This window comes from Acomys russatus, chromosome 17 (assembly GCF_903995435.1).
Source record: "Acomys russatus chromosome 17, mAcoRus1.1, whole genome shotgun sequence".
NCBI classification, from domain to species: domain Eukaryota; kingdom Metazoa; phylum Chordata; class Mammalia; order Rodentia; family Muridae; genus Acomys; species Acomys russatus.
In genome coordinates, this window is record NC_067153.1 from 53719810 (window position 1) to 53746005 (window position 26196).

Below are 26196 nucleotides of genomic sequence, written 5' to 3' on the forward strand. Positions count from 1 at the left end.
TTTAACTTTAGAGAGCTGCACATCAGTATTAATGACTACTTCTGGCCAGGAATGACATTTAAGGGCTGTTTCTTCCAACCTTTTGTTTTCACTGACCATCCTGTGTTCTCTAAGTTCCCAGCCATGAGAACCCAGAGCTGAATCAGAACTCCAGGGTCCTGCCTCACAAACTCAAAACAACCGAGAGGCCTTTTTGCAACCAGAGCTCAGATAACTAGCAAGCAAGCGAACAACCCTCATTCCTTCCCCCGCAAAAACCACAGTAATCAACAAAAAGCCTGTGTAACTGGCCCATTTTGATTGTTAAAGGCTGCATCACTTTTGGGGGGGGGGGCGTTACTCCGTTCCCTATAGGGGGACCTCTTAAAGGAAACCATTTTCCTGAAAGGGGCCAATTGGGCGGTGTCCTTTTTTTTTTTTTTTTCTCCAACGCCCCATTGCTATTCTTAGGTCGCCGGTGGTGGCTTTCGCTTTTCCCCAGGCGGAGTTCCGTGCGCCGCGGTGCGGCTGGGCAGGCCGGGCCGGGGCGGTCGCTGTTGCTGTCGCGGTCGCGGTCGCGGTCTGGGCGGAGGCCGAGGGTTGGGCCTGGAGCGGAGCAATTCGGAGAGCAGCAGCAGCAGCAGCAGCAGCAGCAGCAGCAGCAGCAGCAGCAGCAGCAGCAGCAGCAGCAGCAGCCTTCCCAGCTCGCCCGCAGTCCCCCGCCGCACCATGGCTAGTGGCGCTTGTCTGGGCTGCGACGAGGAAGAGGAGGAGGAGGCTCTGAAGAAGTTGGTAGTCAGGCTGAACAATGTCCAGGAAGGCAAGCAGATCGAGACGCTGCTCCAGCTCCTGGAGGACATGCTGGTGTTCACCTACTCCGACCGCGGTAACCCCTGCAGCCCCTCCCTCCTCTGCAAACTTTATCCTGAGCTTGAGGTGTTAATCTTAGGCACCCAGCTCCTTTTCTTCAGAGAGGAAGAAGCCGAGCTGGGATCCCCTCCCCGGGGGGGGGGTGGGGGACATCCAAAGGATGCTGTGGGTTGTGACTTTGTTTTCTTTCCTCACTTCCTCCCTTTTTTTCCAGCCTCCAAGTTATTTGAAGGCAAAAATTTCCACGTGCCTCTGCTGATCGTCCTGGATTCCTACATGAGAGTGGCCAGTGTGCAGCAGGTAAGTGGGCCTTCCCTTCTGTTCCGAAGACCGTTCTCTGATAGACTTTATGTTCTGGATTCTTGAGGTTTCCTTTAAGGGGAGGGGGGGGGAGGAGGAATGAAGCCTTGTCAGTCGGTAGCCTCTGTTAGCAGAGGAGAAGCAACTTTATTAACTGACAGAATCTGGATGGTAGTAGGAGCAAAATGAAAACAGTTCTCTTATTGGTAAGGTGAGTTCATTAACTTTTCAAGCTACTCTAAGAATCTTCTGATAGAGCAGTGCTGCTGTGACTAGTTCCAGCAAGGGGCGGGAAGGGGCAGGGGGCGGGGAAGGTGTAATTAAAAACAGTAATAAGTCGGTCAAATAAACAGCAAACTTTCATAGGGTCTTCTAGCTTTTAGGATTTCTGTATAGAAGAAGGCGGATTTCAAGGCTTCTTCCTGCACTGTACCTAGTAAAGTGATGTTTCCTGAGTCCCCCCTGTGTTTACATTTTTACTTTGCAGCTGTTGTCACATGAAATGGATACAAAAGTATAACTTCTGGCATCCGTGTTGCAGGAAGTCCAGAAGTATGCTAAGTAGTTAAATGTGATTTTTATACCTAAGAATGACTTTCAGTCAAGACAGAATTACTGTTGAAGGTGCTAACGTCTTTTAGAGTTTTACGATTTGGGGAACTGAAATCAGTTTTGTCATCCCAATACTGAGACTTGTAGGGGAACTCTGGAGGTGCAGTAAGAAAATTCCTTCACCAGGCCGGGGCCTGGTAGGGGCATGCCTTTAATCCCATCACTTGGGAGGGAAAAGCAGGTGGATCGCTGTGAGTTTGAGGCCAGCCTGGTCTACAAAGAGAGTCCAGGACAGCCAAGGCTACACAGAGAAACCCTGTCTCGAAAAACAAAACAAAACAAAAAATAAAATAAAATAGAATATTCCTTCATATTTACTCTAGTGACAAGACAGATTTTCTTGTAAGGCTTATAAGGCTTATCTCACTTTCCAAATTCCCTCTTCCTCCTCTTTCTCCCTCCATTTCCCACCAAATAGCCCAGGGAACTTGCCAGCTTCCTGCCATGGGCCCCAGGTTCTATGATCACACATTTATTCCACCACATATGGCTGTAGTTTTTCTTTCTTTCTTTCTTTCTTTCTTTCTTTTTTTTTTTTTTAATAAAAGCACACTAAGTATCTTTACTTTTTAATCTTTCCAATTGTAAGATATTTCTGATGAATGATATTCAGGTTATTATTAAGCAAAACCAAGAGAAAGATAGGGGTATGTTGTTCTTTTTAGCACTCAGGGCAGGAATCATCGTTAAGGTACTCACTCCCTGCTCTCTACCCACATCCATCTTCCTTGATTCTCATTCAAAAGTGTCTGAGTCTGGCTGCCTCCGCTCTGTCAAGTGATATACTTGCTAGAGTCGCCTTTGCTTGGTACCACTGGGAAAAACTGGACCCTGCTTTTCAGTCAACTGAGCCCAGAGGAGAGTAGCAGCCTTGAAGCCAGGGGGATCTGGAACACATCCATTGCTTAGTTCTTTCTCCTTTCTTCTCTTCCTCCTGTGTCTGTCTGCCTCTGCTCTGTCTGTCTCTCTCTCTCTCTCCTCCTTTCTCTGTGCTGGCGATCAGAATCTAGGCCTTTGAAAGCGTTGAAGCAGTTATTTGAATTACTGACCTATATCCCCAAACACTCTAATTTTCTCCTCCCTGTCCTCCCATTCCCAGTCTCTTCTCCTCTCCCTTGTTTCTACCCCTCCCCCTTCTTGTATCATCCTTTTTTCTTTCTTTGTTCCCATTCTCTCCTTATTCTTTCCCTAGTTTTCCTTCTCCTCCTCTGCATTTTGGGTCTAGAAATTAATCACAAGGCTTTGCCTGGACTAGACATGCACTCTTCCAGTGAGCTACCCACCCAACCAAGATATTGGAATTCTTGGTTATAGAAAATGCCCAAATATAGCATGATGTGGTGGTATATGCACGGAATCCCAGCACTTGGGGAGGCAGAGGCAGGTGGATCTCTGTGAGTTCAAGGCCAGCCTGGTCTACAAAGCAAGTCTACAACGCCCAAGGCTACACAGTGAAACCCTGTCTCAAAGAAGCAAAAAACAAAAAAGAAAGGAAGGAAGGAAGAAAGGAAGAAAGAAAGAAAAGAAAATAGACAGAAAATGCACAAGTGTGGGTATACTTGTCTGCAAGACTGTGGTGTTGTTTCGGGGATAGGGGTCACAGTGGCAAAATCTGTGGCAACGGAACAGCCTTCAGCTTTACAATTTGGCAGAATAAAGTCAGGAACTTTAGCATTCTATATGTATCTATCTGCAAAGGGCTTTATGTACATTACATTAGTTAATTCTTACTGGACTCTCACTGCCCTGGAAGGTGGCTAGCCAATGTCCTACTTTTATATTGGTTCATTACAGTGAGTAGCCCTGGGGGAGCTTGCGAGAGCGAAGACTCTAATTTGTTTGCACCTTCAAACTCTCAATCAGCTGCTGCTGAGTTCAGAGGATTTTGCATAAGCCAGCCAAAGCGCAGTGGCTGGATACTGGTGCTATGAGCACGTACAATGGCCACATCGTCATGGGTCTTGGCAAAGGGATGTAGAACAGGGTTCTCTTTCTGTGGAGGTTTTCAACGGTCTATGGGGAAGTAATGTTTTCTTTTACATTTCTCCACATGATTAGCGCATCTAGTATGAGTGTCCTTTCATATTTCTTGCATCCAATTAGCTGAGAAGTACCAGATGGAAATGCCTTGGTGAATGTGAGGAGTTTGGTGAGTTAGTCTTCAGGAATGTATATTAAGTGACGTTTTTTTTCCCTAGAATCTCCCAAAATTTTATTCCAGATTCTGGGTTTTTACACTTTTTTCATTCGTGCTTCTTTGTAAATGCAGATCTTGGAGAATTCTGTCAGGATTGCCCTGAGCATTCCTCTTCGTGACGGTCTTTTTTTTTTTTTTTTTCCAAGTATCTCCAACTTTTGAAGATGGAGAGCAAAACAAATGAAAGTGAGTCAGATGTTCTACAATTCCTTGACTTTTTCCACACACTTAGGAGCACAATGCTTGGGCTTAGAGAGCAGTAGAAAAGCTGCACTGATCACAACTGTGAAGGGTAAACACTTTATCTCCTAATTGAAAGCTTAAAGCACCAGTTGTTACCCCTGCTTTGTTGCTGGGGATTTCTCTGAGTCACTCAAGCTCCACACATTTGATTGCAGGCTCAACTACTCTCCAGTGGATCTTTTTTGCCAGAAGTTATTGATGCTGTGGCTTTAGCAACTCGAACAAAGCAGGTTTTCTCAGTGAGTCAGCCACACAGGTATGGGCATGAGTTTAACATCCTGTAGTGTATTTGCCCACTAGAAGCTCATCAGAAATGAAACTCTCTGACATGCCTGTGGAAAAGGCTTCATGGAGTTTGTAAAATCTCAGAAACAGTTGCTTTCTATGACAGTGAGATTATTAATGTCTGTTCTGATTACAGGGAGGAAGGCATCCAATGTAAATATAGGTAAAATGACTATTAGAGAGGTCTGTCTTTAAAAGAAAGGTATTATTATTTAAGTGGAAGTAGTGGCAGTATGGGACAATTCATGTTTGCTTCAAAAGTAGCATAGTAAAGAGATCTTAGAATGAAGAGTACTGGAAAGAGATGAGACTGTAGAGCGATCATACACAGATTTTTATCTTTGTGAGATGCCTCCTACCTACTTGTGTGAACATACAAATATTGCCACTGTCACAATAGCAAATGCATACAGATTTCCTACCTTGCCATTCAGCTCTTTGCATCTTTTCTTTTTACCCTGCTCTCTGATCTCCAGCCTTATCCAGGTATCATCTCTCCCTGGCCCCACACACTATTCTTGTCATCAGTACCTTAACACCTCACTCATCTTTCTTTCTTTCTTTCTTTCTTTCTTTCTTTCTTCCTTCCTTCCTTCCTTCCTTCCTTTCTTTCTTTGTTTTTGTTTTTTCAACACAGGGTTTCTCTGTGTAGCCCTGGCTCTTGTGGACTTGCACTGTAGACCAGGCTGGCCTCGAAATCACAGAGACCACCTGCCTCTGCCTCCCAGAGCACTGGTATAACAGGTGTGCTCTGCCTGTACACCTGGATACCCCGACTCATCTTACAGCTCATGAAATTTGGAATGTGGCTGGAGTCTTACCTCTGCCATGTTTTATCTTTCTTTGAGTAGTTCTGGCTCACAGTGACTCTCACTTCCAGGATTCATATCATTTTAGTATTTATCATAAGTCATTCCCAGATGCCCTCTCATTAATTGCAAATGCTACTTTTATAGAGATTTTCTCTCTCTTCCTGCCGTCTGGCCCTATCAAGTGTATGTAGTAAGAATAGAAGAAAACTTCAGACTTACAGAGGTAGTAGGAAGAGTGAAATAATCTCTGAGTTGGAATCAGGAGTTGGCATTTTTTTTTCTAGAGGTAAAGAGTGATTTGTTGATGTTGGAATCACATATCAAGGTCTGTTTAAAAGGGGGTAAAGGGATGACTTAGTGATGAGGAGCACTTGCTGCTCTTTCAGAGTACCCTAGATTGGTTCCCAGCACCCACGTTGTGGTTTTCAACCATCCATGTAATTCCTGTACCAGGGTGTCCTTGTTAGTTTTTTGTCAGCATGACACAAACCAGAGTCCTTGGGAAGGGGGTCCTTTATTTGAGATATCTCCTCCATCGGACTGGCCTGTGGACAAGTCTAGGGTGAATTTTCTTGATTACCAATTGTGGGAGGGTCCAGTGCACTGTGAGCAGTGGCTTCCCTGGAGGAGGTAGTTATGGATTGTATACGAAAGCAAACTAGGCAAGCTGCTAAGAAGCATTTCTCCATGGTCTCTGATTCAGCTCCTCCCTCCGGGTTCTCGCCTTGAGGACTTGCTTCAACTTCCCTTGATGGTACATTGAAAGCCATAAGATAATGTAAACCCTTTCCTTGCTGGGCTGCCTTTTAGTCATAGTGGTCCCCACAGCTTTAGAGAAGCTACCTAGAGCATGGGGGAGCTGACACCATCTTCTGGCTTCCAGACATCAGGCACAAAGGTGGTATAGATGCACATGTGCAGGCAAAATAGTCAAACACATACAATCAACAGATCTATTTTTTTTAATCTTGTGTCTAAAATGCATCAATAAGCTCACATGTCATGCATAAATGTGAAGAATTTTAGGGCACTTGTGACCACAAGACCTCACAGTTCACAGGTAGACGTTGAGGGGACTGTAAGGGACACTTGGGTATTCTGCCTCCTATCATAGCTCCTTTTTTCTGTCTCTAGTAACAGATGTAGGTTCCTTTGTTGTATAGTGCTGTTCATAGGCCTCTGTTACCCAAGGCCAGTCATTTCCCGTTGTCCCAAACATCTCCAGCTCCCTCCAGCTTGCCATTCCAAGCTCTGCTCTCTTTTTGTAATCTAAATCTTGAATTCTTGGGAAAGATAATCTTAGAGATAGTTAGATGTTAAAATTAATATGATGTGAGTATAGCCATTCATGGCTAATACTTTAGTATTCTACTTTTGTTTAATTTAGGTAATAATGACATCTAGTTTGTATTTATTTTAAAAATGCCATAATACTGTTGTGTTCACTTGTGTGTGGTTCTAAACCAATGTGCAATCTAAGCAGACATCTTATTTTCATTTCTCAGAAAGCATTTTAGGGTCTTGTCTTAAATGATTATTAAAAATGGTATAATTATCTACTCTGCTAAAAACAGAGGTTCATAATTGGCTCATCTAGTAGCAGCCTTTAAAAAAGTGGGTCTAAGGCTCATTTGGTAGAATGTGTGTATACCACACATGAAGCCATTCTTAGCATCATGTAAAGTGGGTGTGGTGGTTCTTGATCTCAATTCTGGCATTTTTAGATGTGGAGAAAAGAGGATCAGGAGGTCAAGGTCATTCTTGGCTACAAAATGAGTTTAAGGCTAGCCTGGGGTATATGAAAGACTGTATTTAAAACAAAATGTAAATATTTATCTTTCTTGCTTTCAGGTGGGTTGGTCACTTCTGTGCAAATTAATAGAAGTCTGTCCAGGGACATTACAAAGCTTAATAGGACCACAGGATATTGGACATGATTGGGAAGTTCTTGGTATTCACCAGTAAGTATGGCAGATGTGTGGGAATAAACTGCATTGAGAAATGACATAAGACATCCTTTGCCATCCAAAACCATTCCTGTCAATGTCTTCAAAGCAGATAGTTTTTTTTCTTAAATCAATGATTTATATTCATAAAGATATTTAAACTGGATTTGTGAGTGTGAAAACTAAAGTTGATGGTAAAACATCAGATGAGACAAATTTAATAACACAATTCTACAACTGTGCAAATAAATGGTCAAGGTGTGGATTTTTGATGAAGTGAAACAAGCTTTTTACTGTTAGTAGTGGAACCAACATAGTCCATAGATTTTTTTTTTTAAAAAACAGGACAACCAAGAAACTAATTCTGCAAGCTCTCGCTATAACTACTCATAACTATTACAGTAGAAGTAGTTAGGCTCTGCTGCCTTCATGTGCTCATTTGCATGTGTCTGTGCACATATCTCAGTGAAGAAGGTAGATTGAGGTTTGCAAGAGGAAGAGGAAAGAGGAAATACATTTTTCCCCTCAGCTCTCTGCAGCCTTGTCTAGGTGACTGTTCATTTGGATACAGCTCTCAGCACAGTGGCGTTAATAGGACAACATTTATAGCCATAATTAGGTAAGAAACTTGAAGAAAAATTTGTTTCTAGAAAAATCCTTTTTTAAGAAGTATCATAGTTTCTGGACATTTATAAAAAGTACTCTGTGCCATTGGGTAATCTCATACCTAGGGCTATAGTTATGAAGATATCTTACCTTCACTACTACTTTGCTTGAGAAAATAGGTTTTATGAAAAATTGAATTCTATAATGTTTATCATAAAACATATATGGTGTATAACAGTGTGTCTGTTCCTATGTGAGTTATTATAGACCTTCGTGTTTGCATTTCTCTACTTCTAATGTGTAGGTTTTGCTAGGTTTTAGTTTCTACTGTCTCAAGAGTATGGTTTGAGAAAAACAGCCACTTTCAAACCAATTTTCTGAAATTCCTTGTGTCAGTTTTGTAGTGTTTAAGATTTCGCCAAGCTTAGTTAATCTACAATATTACAGCGTGCTGGAAACCTCACCTCCTCATATTCCAGAACAAACCAAGTGTTTGGGGGTGATTCTGATACTATCTTTATAGGAAGTATGGTTCCCTCTTGCTTACCCACTCAAGCCCATCCACCCAACTTCTTTTGTTGACTCTACTACGTCAGCACCGGGGTCTGTGACCAAGGGAGAAGAAACTCTGCCCTCTGCATTAGAGCACTGTGGCAAAGTTTTTGTAATGCATTTTTCCCTGTTGCCAAACTGTTCCCCTCCAACGTTGACCAATATCAAAGAGGAAATCCCTTCGGCAGCAGTAATATGAGGGGTAGGGATAATGTGTTTACTGCTCGCTGGTTTGGCGGTGTGACCCTGGGAGAGTGGAGCCTAAAGAAGAGATGCAATAATCAACTTTATTCAAAGCGTCAGATAATTTATACCCTAAGAGTTAAGCAGAGTCCCATCAGTAAAGTGTACAGTCAGTCAGTCACAAGGACATGCTGCACACGGCAAAAATATGTTTTTCCCTGGCGGCATAGAAATAAATAACACTAGCGAGTTGTAATAAGTTATCTGAAGTGAACCCACTCTTCTCCCATATACCTAGGAGGAGCACGGAAGCTCTTTCTTTTTTCTTTTTTTTTTTATTTTTATTTATTTATTTTTTTATTAATTTATTCTTGTTACATCTCAATGTTTATCCCATCCCTTGTATCCTCCCATTCCTCCCCCCCCATTTTCCCATTATTCCCCTCCCCTATGACTGTTCCTGAGGGGGATTACATCCCCCTATATATTCTCACGGAAGCTCTTTCTAAGAACAATTCCATGTTTTTAAAGGAGCTGGGGTCACAAGACTCTTGTTTTCTTACAAGCAACCAGAATTCCCCTTGCACGACTCTACTCTTGGACTGTGTTCTGACAAAATGAACCAGGAAGGGTTAGCGGCAGAGTGGGTAGGTGGGTGGTTGGTCAAATATCAACAGCCTTTCACCTTGCTAGCATACCAAGAAACATGTTTCTCGAATATAGAAGAGGCTGTGGGTGGGATCAGCTCTGTGGTTTTCCAATGACATAAATCCAAACACTACCAGGCAGGAAATGGCTAAAGGTTACATTTGGAACTGCTAACAGTGAGATTAAAATCTAGTGAATTTGAGAGCAGGGATTGTTGTCATAAGAGTTCATTGTCTAGTATGGAATATTAGTTTCTCTGTCAAAGATAGTGGCAATCAATGATATTAATATTTAAGTGTATTATTAAGGTTACATAGAAATAAACATCTTTATTCAATCTTTCCATACATTAATATATCAATATGTATGGCATATAATTCATACATTCTTACCACATGATGAAGGTATCTCCCCTGGATGTGGGATATTTCTCATAGTTCCTTGTGTGTAGACCTAGATGAAATAGTTAATGACTGAGCAGGGGCATTTGGTGAAATACAGGAAGGTCTCCTAAAATTTTCCAGCATTGTGTGTCAAACCATAGGTCTTATATATAGTAGGCAAGTACTCTGTTAGTGAGGTACATGTATCAATAAATGTTTAGGTTTCTCTTTCTGTTTCCTTCCACCTTTACTGATATATGGTTGAAAATTAGGAAAAAACGTATAATTTAATGTGATCAACTTATTAATTTGACACACAGAATCCTGTGGAGTATTTGCCATAGTGAGCCAGGTAGATATCATGCCTATTCCTGTTCCTTATGTCTATTTGTTGTGCTGTGGCAGACACTGAACCTGGGGACTTGGGCATGCTAGCCAAGTGTTTTGCCACTGAGCTACACCCCATGCCATGCTATTAATTTTATAAGATTGGTTTAAGTTTATACAAAGGGGAAATGTATCATCTGAGCTCTGCTGATCAGTACAAAATATAGCAAATGTATAGGTGAGTGAAAACACAGTACCTAAATATTTTAGATGTTACAGAACCTCTGAGTCCAAATTTTCATTAACAACAACAACAACATACGTTCCGGTCAGCATGGTGGTACGCACCTTTAATCTCAGCTCTGGAGAGGAAGAAGGAGGAGGATCTCTATGAGTTCATGGCCAGCATGATCTATGTAATATGTTTCATGCTCCTGGGGCTACATATAGTAAGGGCTTGTGTCAAAAATGCATTTATTTATTGGTTGACTGATTATGTGCATTTGCATGCTTGTGTCAGGGGAACACCTGCATGCCATGTCACACAGGTGAGAGTCAGAGGACAGCTTGTGGAAATCAGTCCTTCCTCCACCATGTGACCTCCAGGGCTCGACATCAAGTTGTCAGGTGTGGCAGCAAGTGCCTCGCACACTCTATATCCTGTATACGCTATATAGCCGCTGCCTACAGTGCTTTGGTATATAACCTTCCATTGTCATGTGATTTTGCTTTCTATTGCAGACTGATTCTTAAGATGTTAACCGTCCATCACGCCAATGTAAACCTGTCAACAGTTGGCCTAAAAGCCTTAGATCTCCTCCTAGACTCGGGTGAGTGTTGACTAAAAGTGCTTACTGCTCACAGTTGTCAGGGCCGCAGTGTGAAGTACGCACCAGAGGTTTCTAGAGAGTCCATGTCTGCCTTCTCCATGCCTCCCGTTTCTCTCAGATCTCATCCCCCACCTTGGTTCTAAATGTTGCTTGTGCAGTTCCTCCCCTGTCGCTGTCCCTATTTCTAGTTGCGTCATAGCTTCTAAAATTTCTTCCTGTCATTCACATCCCTGGTAGCTTTCTCCGTAAATACCTTCGAAGTCTTTTCAGTAGTTTGCCTTTGATAAAGCATGTGGCATCACTTCTTGAGTACTTGCTAGATTCTGGCCTCATGGGTAACATTTTTACACGCTTTCAAAACCATTTTCACCCCAGATAGGCATTTTCCTTATCTTTCTGGGTGAGAAACGCTGATGAGCTGAGAGGTGACACAATCAGGGTCCGGTTCCACACCAGGCTCTTTGCCTAAAGTGACTTCTGCCAAGAGGGTAATAAACCCAAGCTGAGATTTTGAGATAGTGTAATACTTGTGGTCATTGCTGTGATAGAGAGCCATGGCTGTCAGGAAGACATACTCCCAAACAATTGGGAGTTTTGTTCAATGAATGGGAGGTCACTTTGAGGTCAAAAGAATCTTGTATGCAGAGCTACAGAAGCCTGAAAAAATGGAAGAGAGACTAGACAGGTGAGTGGGAGATACTAATGTCCTAATTGGGTCTGCTAATGGAGACCCACAGGAGCAAGAAGGAACAAGAAAGAGTCTAAGGACCAGGGCACAGAGGACAATAGACAGGGGACTCCTAAAGAGCCTTTAATTCAGTTATTTAATGGCATGTGCTAACTAGTTTTAACCCTCATCCTTGGAGACTTCAATTTTTCCTTGGTTCATTTCTCATCTGTCACAACTGAGCACTCACTCAAGCAATGGCCTCTCTGCAGTGGTGAAAATCGCCCATGGGTTGCCCATGGTCACAGCAAGCAGCTCTACGTGACTGCTGAACATGTTGGGATATGAAAAACTGGACTTCAGTTTTATTTATTTTAAACTTGAATTTAAATAGGCATGTGGGGCTAGGGAACGGAGCTGCTCAGGTAGATGGCTAATGCATTTAGAGAAATGGTTGATGTGTAGGAAAAAGCAGGATAAGACAACTATGTTGAAACTTGCCACAGGTGATAGCAGCCAAATTCCCTTGTGGGGGTTACAAGTGTATGTGACCAGTCTAAAGTTGTTTGAGTGCTATTTTGCTTCTGAGATAGGGTCACGCTTTATAGTGCAGGCTGACCTTGAACTCTCTCTGTGGCCCATGCTTGTTTGAAACTCAAGATCTTTGTCTCAGCTTGTCATGCCCCAAGTGCTGGGATTACCACTGTACACCACTTCACCTGGCTGATTTGCTTCATCTTAATCCAGCTAGGCCTCCTATTAATTGTGAATTGAGTACTTGGCAAGGCCATTGAGTTACTTAACGTCTTCATGGCTCAGTTTTTGTCTTTAATGTGGGGTTTGAACCTATCTTGCGAGGTTCTAGTATTGATTAAATGTGTTGTAATGAAGAGAGTCAATTAGTGGTCAGCACATCAGCACCAAAAAAAAAAAAAAAAAAAAAACCAAAAAACAAAACAAAACAAAACAAAACAAAACCCAATCACCACGAGGCTAGGAATTTAGCTTATTAGTCAAGCCCCTACTTTGCAGGTATGAGGTTCAACCTCCAATATCACAAACACACACACACATGCCTGGCAAAAATTTAAGTGTTTACTGCTACATCCCTATTCCTTGACGGTTACTTTTTTTTTTTTTTTTTTTTGAGGCCATGGATGTTATACATGCTATTTATTTGATTATGCAGGAAAATGTTGGTCTAATGCAAGTTCAAAGAGGAATTGGAGGAAGGCTTTAAGAGGAGCAGGGGGCATAACATATCTAAATTTGAGTCAGGCTTGGGTCCATGACACTGTTGTAGTTGTTTTGTGGAGGATCTCATCTGGTGTACTTAGCAGTGTGAAAAGACTTCAACAAAAGATATACAGGATCACATTTTGGTTTTAGGTATACAGTGCAAGGCATGAACTATCAGTAGTTGGATGGAAGTTTAGAGTATGCAGAGCAATTACTCAAGTATTTCTGAGTTTTTGGTGAGATGGGAAGAAACCCTGAGTAGAATAGGAAAGCTGAACTAACTTATTCAGAGAGAGCTTTGGGGCTAACGCTTGAATGGCTTGGCTCTTAATGAAATGAACTGGCTCATTAGTCAGACAAAATGGAAGAGAGAGGGAGTTTGGAAGGATCATCATCCTGGAAAACTTCCTTTGGGTAGTTGTTAGACGACGGTCTCGTAGATGAAGAACAGGAGCAAGGGCAGGCTCAATTTAGATGGTAACGGGAAAGAGACAGATAGGGATGCATTTCAAGAGTGTAAGATAGGAGGGGTAGGCATGCGTGTGTGCGTGCGTGTGTGTGTGTGTGTGTGTGTGTGTGTGTGTGTGTGTACACATGTGCTTGCACATATGGGTGTTCTGCCAAAAGTAGTAAAGTGACTGGTGACTTATCTCACTTGAAGAGAATTCATAACTTTTGGGACAATGAAATGGTTTATCAAAAATAAAATCCAGAAAACATTCATAGCCCTCCTGCAAACATTAGCATAGAAACTGCCAAGGACAACTGTTTCCTTATAGCATGTTGTTCCCCTCAAATCAGGTAAAATCACTCTGCTGATACTGGACGAAGAATGTGATATCTTCTTGTTGATTTTTGACGCTATGAACACATACTCAGCCAATGGTGAAGTCCAGAAACTTGGATGCAAGGCTCTACATGTGCTGTTTGAAAGAGGTATTGAAAGGTGTAAATTCTTTATTTTGAGGTACACATAAGAAGAATGGCTTGTACTGTAAAAAGTTGTACAAAACTGATGAGAAAAAAATTATGTAAAATCACACTATTTACAAAGCAAAACGGACTTAGTTAATTAGCTTGGTAACGTTGCTTCCTTCTGTGGTGTGAATTTCACTCACAGGCTATAAACCATGCAGTTTCAGTCACCTTTTTCCCACTGCATAACAGGGCATGAGTTCACTTTGCCAAGTGGCCTGTATGGGCATTAAAAAGAAGAAAGAAAAAAAAAACTATGACGTCAGGTACATCTTAAAATCAGCTATGATTTTGAATCTTGTCAAACTTGAAATTATTACAGACTCTGTATAGAGAACTGGGAGATTGCAGAGTGTCCCTGAGGAACAAGGTTGATAGGCATTTCACCCCAGGCTCAGAAACTGATAACAAATTATCGCACACGGTGCGAGCGAGTTTTGTCCAGTCCTCTTAATGACGTGATGAGAAGGGTCAGAGAGGTGAGCAGGTTGTCTGAGGTGAGCAGCTAGATAGCACCCAGTGGTTGCCACTGGTTTGGGGACCCAAGTTCTTCTTTGGTCAGGCTTTGTGGAGGAGAATACCAGTGAGGAGTGAGGGAACTTCATTTCTTTCAGGCAGTGTTCTCCCTGTTACAAGCAGGATAAAATTTGAAAATTGTTATCTCACAGGACTTGTAACTTTGTGTTTCCATTTGGGCAAGTTCTTACTCATGATGGAGGGCTGTCACTATGCTCTCACAGTGCTGTGACAATCCAGGACAGATTGATGTAGACTAGCAATTATTAAACAAAAGAATCATAATTCAAAGACCATGAGTGCTTAGGGCATATTATATATTTATAAATATGAGAAAAATTTCAGGAGAATCAAGTTCCCTGGGACAGTAATTTGGTTAATAAAGTTAACCTTGGAAAGTTAGCAAATAAAGACAGTTATCAAAAATTTTAAAACTATATTGTGGACATATACTATTACATGTAAAGGCTCCACGGAATCTATCATTAATTAAATGAATCTGAGCAGTTTCACATTATGTTATGTGGACCTGCTGTATACAGCTGAAAACAATTAAGGTTGCTCACAAAGAGCTGTATTGTCTAACATTTGGTTGGCACCATTCTCAACCTAACAGGCTGAGTTTTTAAACAGTTTTGTTTGAAGTTTTCACTTTAAAAAATGACTCCAAATGGAGCTCAAAATGAAGCTTCACATACTCTAAGTCACTAACAGGATTTGATCTCTCATGGAAAACCATTAAGACAGAGTATTTGAAAGTCCAATCACTTGGCACTTGCCGCAGCTAACAACTGTCAACTGACATGTTTTGTTGAGTTTTTCTCCAGCAGTCTACCATAAACCCCTGGCTTTATCAAAATTAGGGACTGGAGAGGTGACACTTTCTGCTCATGCGGAGGATCCTGGTTCAATTCTAGGACCACCCTGTGTTTCTTCCTTCCACCTGGAACTCCAGTTCTGGGGGATCGGAGCACCTCTTCTGGCCTCCTTGGATGCTTTGGGCATATGCTGTACATTTTGACAAACAGGCACACACAATACACATACACTAGTCATAATCAGCAGGTCAGTATTGTAGAATAGTCATCTGTAACTAGTCATCTTCATCATCAGTAGCCTAAGTCATAGTAGCTTATCCCATAGGGTCATCTTTATTATCAATGGGTGATGCACATAGGGTAGTCATCACAATGGACCATCTTTAGTATCAAAGGCCAGAATCATATAATATTCCCTCCAGGACATCATGTTTATTGTACTGGCTGGGTTGCTATAGACTCCCCCCAAAGAAATTGTAAATACTTCTTTTTTTTCCCTGAGAATTATTGGGGTTGCTAATACTTTTTCATTTCAAAAGATGATATAACCAGTTCAAAAAAGAACTATTTTAATGTTTCAAATTTGATGTTTTCAACTTCTATGTCACTTTTGCAGAAACACATTTTCATTTAATTACACTGAATTTGTGATATTTTGTATTTATAGATATATTGTTCAGAAATTAAAATTTCACGTGGTTTTAAAACATTCCTGTTTTTTTTTCCCCCTTCTTGGTTTAGTTTCCGAGGAACAACTGATCGAGTTTGTCGAGAACAAAGATTACACAATACTGTTGAGTACACTAGGCAACTTCAAAGAGGACGAGGAGATTGTATATCACGTCCTCTGCTGCTTGCATTCCCTGGCAGTTCCTTGTGAGTACCCTCTCTTCATGATTCCTGCTGTGCATGTTTGTAAGAAAGAGACATGTGATGTGTCTCTTTTCTAAATGCATTTTGATTTTTTTTTTTTTTTTGGTAGAATCCCATGGATGCTAAACTTCTTCATTTATGGATTCATTTAATTAATTCCTATTTGTTTGGATTATGCTGCATCCGGTTCTAGGCTTAGCACAGGGGAAACAATAGCGGACAGCCTAAATGTGGGCCTTGCCTCTTCTGAGTTCATCGTACAATAGGAAATACAGATAGGAAATACAGATACAGAGATGGATGCCAGGGACCACAAGGCAGAAATTCCTGCGGTTGTGAGAACAAACAGAAAGCAAGGGCAGAGCTCTCAATGAGTCTTGAACGCTGAGAACGTAGCATTCCGGGAGGTGCGCAGTGGGGAGGTGCCCAGTGGGACTGACGGGGAACTGTTTAGGAGCTGTACACTAGGACCATAGTGATGTGGGGGCAGCTGGCTCACAGATCAAGCCCGAAATCTCAGCTACTTGGGAGGCTTCATTCAGGGCCTGCCTGAAAACCTTCTGAGGAACATGCCTCTAGATAAAACGAAATAAAAAATAAATACTGGAGGTGCAGCTAATTGGCCAAGCGCTTGTATGAGGCCTGAAGTCTAATATTCAGTACTGAAAAAAAAAACTGTCCCCTCCCCCGCTCCCCAAAAAAAAAAAAAAAACCCCAAAAAAACCCAAAAAACCAGAAAGATGTGGAACAGGAGAGTGGAAAGCCATTCAGAAAACTCTGGTGTGCATGTGTGTGTGTGTGTGTGTGTGTGTGTGTGTGTGTGTGTGTATAATGTATGTGTGAGTGTGAGAACTTATATGAATGTGTGCATGCATACTTGTCAGTGTAGATTTTGTGTATATACATGTGTGTTTATACATGTGTAAATTTGTGTGTATTTTGTGTGCTAGGTCATACACATATGAGCTAGCATGTGTGTATGTGCATGGATGTGTACCTGATGTGAGTGTATATATGTGAGTGTACCTGTGTGTATAAATGTGAATGCATGCATGTGAGTGGGTACATGCGTATGTACGTGAGTGTGAGTGTGTACTGTATGAGCGTGGATATGTGCACAAATGGACATATGTTTGCACACAGATGCTATTGTGTGTGTGTGTACAGGCATGTGTGTGTATACAGGTGTGTGTGTGTTTGTGTGTGTGTGCACGTGCAGTTGTGCGTATCTCTGAGTGTCTGCAGGAATTTACCTGATGGAGATGGAGAAAGAGCGTGGTAAGGGTTAGCGGGTGAGGCTCCAGACATGGTAAGAGGTTTCGAGTGGCCTGAAAACAACACCTAGAAGGCTTTGAACTCCATCTTGATTCTTTGTTAGCATTTATTAAGGCTTTGAAATTTAGCCACTTCTTCAAAAGACAGAAATCAAAGGAAATAATTTGCTGTGCATGCTACTAGTGATTGCTAGCAGAGTGCAGTCTGCTTCAGATTCTGTTACATTTCTTCAGGTTATAAACATGCATGTAATAGTACAGTTTTCATCTTCACATATGCAAAGTCCTTTTGGATTGTATTAGTAACTTAGTGTGAAGAATATATACTAATACTTGGTATGTGATAGGCATTATAAAATCATTAACACTGTGGTACAATATGAACTTTCTGTGCATGTTCATAACATATATATATTATGTTACATATAACACACATAATACACATATGCTATGCATGTATGAGTTCAGTTACAACAACCTGAGGCTTCATTGCAGCAAGGCCAAAAAACAAATACACTTGGAAAAAGTGCTTCTTTAATATGTTCGTAAAAACACAGCATTATCTTATCTACAGAAAAATCAGTCAATGGAGGATGAAAATGAATAATAAATAATCCAAAAGCAGGGTGAGATATTTTACATCTCTCTGAGTCATCACTGCCAGCAAGATGGCTATATTCTACCCTGTTTTTTCCTGGGCTCGGTTCATTACTCATTTATTTCGGGCCAGTTGCTTTTGGGATCCATTGTCTCTGCCCACTTCTGACATAATCCAGTTAAAATGTGTTGATTCATAACCCAAAGGTCAAAGCAAGCAGCAGACAACAGTGGCGAGCCAGCTCTACAGCAAAGGCTGTTTACCAAACTATTCCCTTTCATTCTTAGGATTCTAAAAAATAATTTAGTCTTTATTTTTATTTTTTTTTAATTTAGTCTTTTACAATTTCATTTAAACATTAAAATGCAGTTTTTGTAAATAGTTGATTAGTTTTAGCTATGTTAGGATAAACCTTTCACAGACAGATACTTTTCTGTTTGGTGAGTAGTCAACACTACATTCAGAAACGGAAGCGTTTCCTCCACAAGTTCACAGCAGTTTTCTCCCAAGGCTTTTTTCTTTCCTCTTTGTCTGACTAGCGTCAGTACCTTGCTCATGTATTTCATTGTTGTATTTCTTTGTCCCCTCCCATCTGCTTTCTCCAGGAAGCTCAAGATTTCTGGCTGTTCTATGATGGAGGAAATAGATCCAACTATATTTTCACAGTTCTAATATATGACACAATCTTTATTTTTTTTCCTTGGGTGAAGAAAAGACATTGTAAAAATCAGAATCAGTAGCTTGACAGGAAAATAGACCTCTGGGCTCATTCATTTGAAATCTTATGTGACTCTTTTTAGATTTGTATAAAGCACTTAATGTTACTTTTTTGGTCTTCGATTACATATACAAATAATTTTTACATCTAATATATTTTGACCATGTTTCCCACTCCCCAACTCCTACCAGAGCCTCTCCACCCCCAGCTTTATGGCCTTTCTCTCCCTCTTTCAAAACAAAAAACATAAAACAAAACACATAAAAACAAAAATCAAAACAAACAAGCAAAAGACCAATAAGACCAAAGATGCCAAAACAAAATGAGACAAAAAGTACACAAACACCCATGGATGAGCACACATATGCACATGCACGCACACACACACACACCAAACAAACAAACAAACAAAGAAATAAAAAACAAAAAACACCCATTGAGTTTCTTTTGTGTTGGCCCACTATTACTGGGAATGAGGTATGCTCTCAAGTGTGGTCCATACACCCAGTGATATGCCACTGAGAACACTGTCTTCTTTTTGTCAGTGGATCAATTGCTGATAGCTTTTTTGTAAGGACACAAGCCTGTATCCAATTTCCTTTTCAGTACTGGGAACCCTTCTGGATTGAACATATACATGCTGTGTACATGTTGCAACAGTCTCTGTGAGTTCATTTATATATATTAATCCTGTTGTTTCTGAAAGATACATTAGACCCTGAGTTATTCACACAGTTGTGGTTTGGTTTTGCTTTTGTTTGATTGTGACTCTGCCCTGGTTTTTCCATCTGGAAGTAAAGAAGTATTTGACTTATTTTTTATTTTACAGGAGCCCACAGTTGAGAGACTTTGAACCTTTAAAGAGACTTTAGGTCTTTACAAAGGCTTTAGATTTTAAGAGACTGAAATTTTAAATGTTTTAGATTTTAAAGACTGTGGGACTTGTAACATTTAAAATGTTCACATTGTAAAGTTGGTATTTATGTGTGATCTTGGGGATGACCAAAAAGGGAAAGTTAGGGCTTGATAATGGTGTGTCTGTATGTGAAGTTGACAAGGGGTCAATTGTGCTGGCTAGCTTTATGTCAACTTGATACAAGCTAGAGTCATAAAAAAGGAGGAAACCTCAGTTGATAAAGTGGTTATAAAAATCTTGCAATTTTTAGATTAGTGATTAATGGGGGAGGGCTCAGCCCATTGTGGATGGTGTCATCTCTGGACTGATGATTTTGACTTCTATAAGAATGCAGACTGAAAATCTATGGAGTGCATGCCAGTAAGCAGCATCCCTTCACGGCCTCTGCATCAGCTCCTGCCTCCAGGTTCTAGCTCTTCTTGAGTTCCCATCCTGAATTCCTGCAGTGATGGACAACACAGTGAAGGTGTAAGCCAAAATTAAACCCTCTCCTCCCCAACTTGCTTTTCGTCATGGTGTTTCATCTTAGCAGTAGTAACTAACTATCTGCCCTAACTAAGGCAGATAGAGTGCTCCAAAGTCTTTTATAATTTGTACGTTATTCAGTTGTAGGTCTCCTTCTAATGTGCTTTCTCTTGCAAGCAGGAGCTTCTCTGATAAGGGTTGACTGAGACATTAATCTGTAGGTGTAGCAGTGTTGTGCTATTAGGCATCGTTTTCTTGCTGGGTTCCTTACCAGAAAGTAGTATTAGTTTTCCCTTAAGACCATGACCTATCTAATCCTAGATTCTTGGACATTTTAGCAGTGTCAGGCGTGGGTTCTTGCTAGGAGCAATCACACGCTGGATTGGCAAAAGCAAGCAAGGGTGCTCCCTGGAAGCAGCCTACTAGTTCTTGCACTGCTGACAAATGGGTGTATCCCTGGTCTAGGCAAAGCCCCAAGGATTTTGCCTCAGGATTGCTTCTTGTTGTTATACTGTCTTCCATGCTTGTCTCATCTATCTGGCTTCGCAGAGACCCTCACTACCTATAGGATAATAATATTCTCCATGGGCACTACTCTCTCCATTGAACAGATTTTCTACAGATGATTTTATAATTCCTGACAATGGTTTCTAATTGATTCAAATAATTTTAAGCCTCCTGCAAGATAGCAAAAACTGTTAGGAGCTCTATGAACCTCCATGTGAATTACAACAAGAAGGAAAACAACATTAAAATAAATTAATAATCAAGGAAATGCATTCATTCTATGTTTAGTCCAAGGATAAGGCCCAGGTGTACACTATGAGAAGAAAGACCACATGAATATAGAAACAAAAAATACATGGTTATCTATACAAGACAAGATAGACACTTGTTTCTTAGAAAAACCTTGACATAAAAAACTTGCCTTGAAGCCGGGCGTGGTGGCTCACGCCTTTAATCCCAGCACTGGGGAGGCAGAGGCAGGCAGATCGCTGTGAGTTCGAGGCCAGCCTGGTCTACAAAGTGAGTCTAGGACAGCCAAGGCTACACAGAGAAACCCCGTCTCAAAAAAAAAAAACAAAAAACAAAAACAAACAAATAAGCAACAACAAAAAAAAAAGCCACCACCACCAAAAAACCAAAAACCAAACCAAAACAAAACTTGCCTTGAACACATAATGTACACTTGAAATAAAATGATAAGACTTTTGCTTTGAACTCATAATGGGCATAGAGATAAAACCACTGCTTTAAACTTAGAATAAACTAAGTATCTAGGTAGAAATAAACTAAGTATCAAGTTAGAAATAAGACCAATAGTCCTACTGTAACTCCCTTTTTATGTAACGGTTGTATCTACTTTTGAATGAGGCAATTATTTTTTCCAAACATAGAGAACCTTTGTATTAAAAAAAGGTAAGACAGAATTAAACAGTTGTTAAAGCTATGTGTTTCATCCAAAAGCGTGTCTATCTGTCTATTTATATGTCTAATTGTCTATATATATTGTCTATCTGTATATATATAATGTGTGTATGTGTGTGTGTATTGTATGTATCTGTATGTTTACATATATGTGAATGAATTATATTTTGGGGAGCTCTCTTGTTTTGTCTATTAATTGTACATGTGCGTGTGCATGTGCGTGTGTGTGTGTGTGTGTGTGTGTGTGTGTGTGTGTGTGTGAGGTTCATAAAAGTCTGCTTGCTTTCTCTGCCAAATGTGTGCTTTTAAGTTTAGTAAATTTAGTAAGTGATAAAATGGTCAGGGGTGTTTTATTAGCCTTCTTCTCCTCCTCCTCCTCCTCTTCCTCCTCCTCTTTCGTTTGTTTTAAAGGCAGGGTTTCTCTGTGTAGCCTTGGCTGTCCTGAACTAGCTTTTGCAGACCAGGCTTGCTTGGCATTCACAGAGACCAGCCTGCCTCTCAAGTGCTGAGATTAAAGTGCTTCTCATTTATCAAGCATTCTTAATTAGGCCTCTAGCTCCCAGCATGCCGCTGTTTACTGCTAAACCATCAAGTCAAAAGGAACTGAGGTTGTCCCTTTTACATCCCTTCATCTATCACCACCCTGATGAGCCAATTAAGGCCCCCTGTTGTTAAATAACAAAGGTTCTTGGCTAGAGAGCTCTTGTGGCAGCAAAGAAGCCAGAGGGCCTCTTTCCCTTAAGAGAGAAGCATGGGAGAATAGCAAAGTAGAAGGATCCAGAGGGTCCTAGAAACCTACAAGTAGAACATTATGATAGGCAGATTTGGGCCCAGGGGTCCCGCTCAAACTAAGGCCCCAGCCAAGGCCAATACAGGCGGTAAACTTTAAACCCCTACCCAGATCTAGCCAATGGTCAGAACATTCTCCACAGTTGAGTGGAGAGTGGGGTATGATTTTCACACGAACTCTGGTGCCTCACATTTGACCATGTCCCCTGGAGGGGGAGACCTGGTGGCACTCAGAGGAAGGACAGCAGGTTACCAAGAAGAGACTTGATACCCTATAAGCATATACAGGGGGAGGCAATCCCCCTCAGGAACAGTCATAGGGGAGGGGAATAAGGGGAAAATGGGAGGGAGGGAAGAATGGGAGGATACAAGGGTTGGGATAACCATTGAGATGTAACAAGAATAAATTAATAAAAAAATTAAAAAAAAAAGTTACAGTGTAAATAGCAAGGCCACCAGCCTGAAAGATGAAGAGTTAAAGTATATAAAGAAACACCATACACCAGCTGGTCATTCGCCAGCTTTGCTACCCACCTGGGTTCACCTGCATGCTGAAGCTTGCCTCTAGCAGGTTCTATCTCATGGAGCGAGCCTTAAATTCAATTAAAAAATGTGATTGGTTGTTTCCATAACATGCCCCTATTGAATGAGTATATCTTGCAGATGGGTCACGAAGTGTAGGTTGCAGGGTTTGTAGCTGGGGTGATTTGGATGGTTACCTTTCTCCTCTGGTGGCTTACAGAGTCTCTTCCAGTATCGTGAATGCTAGTCAGTAGTGGTAAAATTTCTATTTAGGAACCCGCTCCACTTCTCCATATTTGATGACATAAGTGAGGGATGTCTTCAGCCAAAGGACCTTACCATAGATTGTTGACAGCAACCAACAGCCTTGACAATAGCCTAGGATGTCTGGGGGCGGGGGGGAGCATGTTCCATGAGACTCCCCTACTCCCTTTGATCAGTGATTCAACTATACACAATCCATTTCCAGCACTGGGGGGTTTTACTTGGTGGCAGTAAGGTATATAAGAAGATTTTACATTAGTAGGTTTTATTATGATTTTTTAAAAAGTCTCTTAATGTAAATTGTCCCTTTTCATATTCCCTCTTTTACTCTTCTCTTCCATCCCCTTCCGTTTTTAACCCTCCATTTTGGTTTCTACTTCATGGCTACATAACACTGTATTATATTTTCCTTGCTTCATAGTTCCTGTTCTGCTCAGTACTCTCTTACAAGGTACCTAACCTCTTGCACTGATTATAGCACACATATCAAAAGCTTAAAAGTTATCAGCTACAAATAAGATTAAACATGCAGTATTTGTCTTTGGGGGTCTGAGTTATCTCAGTCGAAGATGATTTATCCATCCACTTGCCTGAAGCTTTCCTAATCTGACTTTCTAAACAGCTAAATAATATTCCATTATTTTCAATTCCAGTATTTTCAATATTCTGAATTTTCATTATTCATTCATAATTTGATGGATTTCAAGGCTATTTCCATTTTTTTGGCTATTATGATTAGAACATATGAACATGGATGAGCAAGTATCTCCGTAGTAGGATTAAAAATCACTTGGGTATATTCCTAAGAGTGCCATAGCTTGATCTTGTGGTACATTTATTTATAGATTTTTGAGGATTTACCATACTGATCTCCACAGTGGCCATACAAGTTTGCATGCCCAGGACCAATATGTAAAGGTTCCCCCCTACTCCACATTCTTGCCAGCATGAGGTGTCACTGTTTAATTGATCTTAGACATTCTGCCTGGGGAAAGATAAAATCTCAGTGTAGTTTCAGTTTGCTTTTCCATGATGATCAAGGGTGTTAAGCATTTCTTTTGAGTGTTTCTCAGACATTTGTATTTCATCTTTTGAGAACTCTCTGCTTAGGTCTGTGCCCCATTTTTACATTGGTTTGTTTATTTGATGATCAAGTATTTTTAGTTCTTTTAGATGTTAACCCTGTATTGGATGTAGTGTGTAATTGCTAAAGATCTTTTCTCATTCTGTAGCCTGTCACTTTGTCTAGATGATGGTGCCCTTTGCTATACAGAAGCCTTTCAGTTTTATGAAGTTCTATTTATTATTAATTATTGTTGGTGGTGCCTGTCCTATTGGTGTCCTCTTCAAAAGGTCCTTTCCTGTACCAATGAGTTCAAAACTATTTCCAACATTTTCTTTTACCATTCAAAGCATCTCGTCTTATGTTGAAATGCTTGAGTCATTTGGAGTTGAGTTCTATGCAGGGTGCAAGTATGGATCTGTTTTAATCCTTCTATAGTCAGCCATCTATTTTGATCTCCACTAATTGCTGAAAATGATGTTTTGGTTTTTGTTTTTATTCAGTGTCTATTTTTGGTTTGTTTGTCAAAAGTCAGGTCCGTATGTGTATGAACTCATGCCTATGTCTTCAATTTAATTCTGTTGACCAATGTGTCTGTTTTTATAATAATATAAATACCATGCTAGTTTTATTACTATAGCTATGTAATAAAGCTTAAAATATTGGATGGTGATAACTCTAGAGGTTCTTTTATTATTAAAGATTGTTAGCTATCCGTGTGTGTGTGTGTGTGTGTGTGTGTGTGTGTGTGTGTGTGTGTGTGTGTGTGTGTATCTATATAAAGTTGAAGAGTATTTCAATTTTATGAATAATGATGTTGGAGTTTTGATGTAGATTGCATTGAATCTGTATATTTCTTTTGGTAGGATGATTTTTACAATATTAATTCTACAGATGTCTTATATTTTGAAATCAAGGAATCAGATGAAAATACTTTGTCTTCGTGTCAAAGATAATTTCCACACCCTGTTGTATTAGCAACTAACAACATAGGATCTTTAGAGTTACTTGATAGAATGTGCTGTTTGCCTGTGGATCTCTACCCATTACAGTGTTGTCTATTTGCAGGACTCATTTGCATGCATAGTTGAAAGGAGAAAATTGCTCCCTTTTAGGTAATTATAATTTTTTTTTTTGAAATTCAGGCAGCAATGTTGAAGTCCTCATGAGTGGGAATGTCAGGTGTTACAATATTGTCGTGGAAGCCATGAAAACATTTCCTACCAGTGAAAAAATTCAAGAAGTGAGCTGTTCCTTGCTCCATAGGCTTACGTTAGGTGAGTTATACTTCTTCATTTCTTCTCAGAGCTATATTATATACACATGTGTGGCTGCCCTCTTGATAAATACTGGGTAGAAATACTGTGAGTAGCAAATGCTTAGGAAAGAAACATAAAAACCAGACAGGTGTTTTCTTGTTTTTTGTTTTTGTTTGTTTGTTGGGTTTCTTGAGGAAGAGTTTATCCTGAACTGATATATATATATATATATATATATATATATATATATATATATACACATATATATGTGTGTGTGTGTGTGTATATATGTATATATATGTTTATATCATATATATCATATTATATATTACCTCATACACACACATATATATACATATGTGTGTGTGTGTGTGTGTGTGTATATATATATATATATATGTATATATATATATATATATATATATCAGGCTCTGCTGCTTTGAGTATATACTCTAAAAAATCAAATCAGTGCACCCTAGAAACCTTTAATCATAGAAAGCAGACTATGTAATCCTCTTGGGAGCCCATTAAAATACAGGATGAGGATATGAGCTTCCCTATGATTTTCTGTTGCATTAGTTAATTAGATTTATCTGAATCAATATCCTACGATTTAAGTTACTATTGCTGTTTAAGATCCATTACCTGAGACATTAGTAGGTCATGTGCCCACACACTCTTCCTTCTGTGTCTTCTGTCTTAGCTTTCATTGACCGTTCACTCTTCCATACAAATTTGAGAATTAAAATGTCCAGTTCAAAAGTCAAGTGGAACTTGTACAGAAATGATGTAAAACATGTGGGTTGTGCTAGGGAGAGCTGATGTCTTTGCACCATCATTTCTTTTATACTGTCTGTACAGGCTTTACATAGCTCCAGTATTTATTTTTTTTAGGTGCTTTATTTTCGTGATAATTGTAATTGGCATCTGTTTTGAAATTATGTCTCTGAAATGTGCCTGCATAAAGAAATGAAAATGATTTTATACGTCTATCTTTTATTTATTTTCAACTTCTTATTTGGATCTATATACTGACTAT

The 26196-nt window shown here is 40.2% G+C and overlaps 1 protein-coding gene across 1 annotated transcript in view; it reads left to right on the forward strand.

The window, feature by feature from the left end:
• Nucleotides 1-523: 523 nt before the first annotated feature.
• Lrrk2 (leucine rich repeat kinase 2) overlaps nucleotides 524-26196 on the forward strand; it is a 129807-nt gene continuing 104134 nt past the window's right edge. The window contains exons 1-7 of the mRNA XM_051160232.1: nucleotides 524-865; nucleotides 1064-1149; nucleotides 7150-7259; nucleotides 10685-10773; nucleotides 13481-13615; nucleotides 15730-15864; nucleotides 25044-25175. Coding sequence (XP_051016189.1) covers nucleotides 709-865; nucleotides 1064-1149; nucleotides 7150-7259; nucleotides 10685-10773; nucleotides 13481-13615; nucleotides 15730-15864; nucleotides 25044-25175 — 844 coding nt within the window. The 5' untranslated portion in view covers nucleotides 524-708. The remainder of the gene's footprint in view (nucleotides 866-1063; nucleotides 1150-7149; nucleotides 7260-10684; nucleotides 10774-13480; nucleotides 13616-15729; nucleotides 15865-25043; nucleotides 25176-26196) is intronic.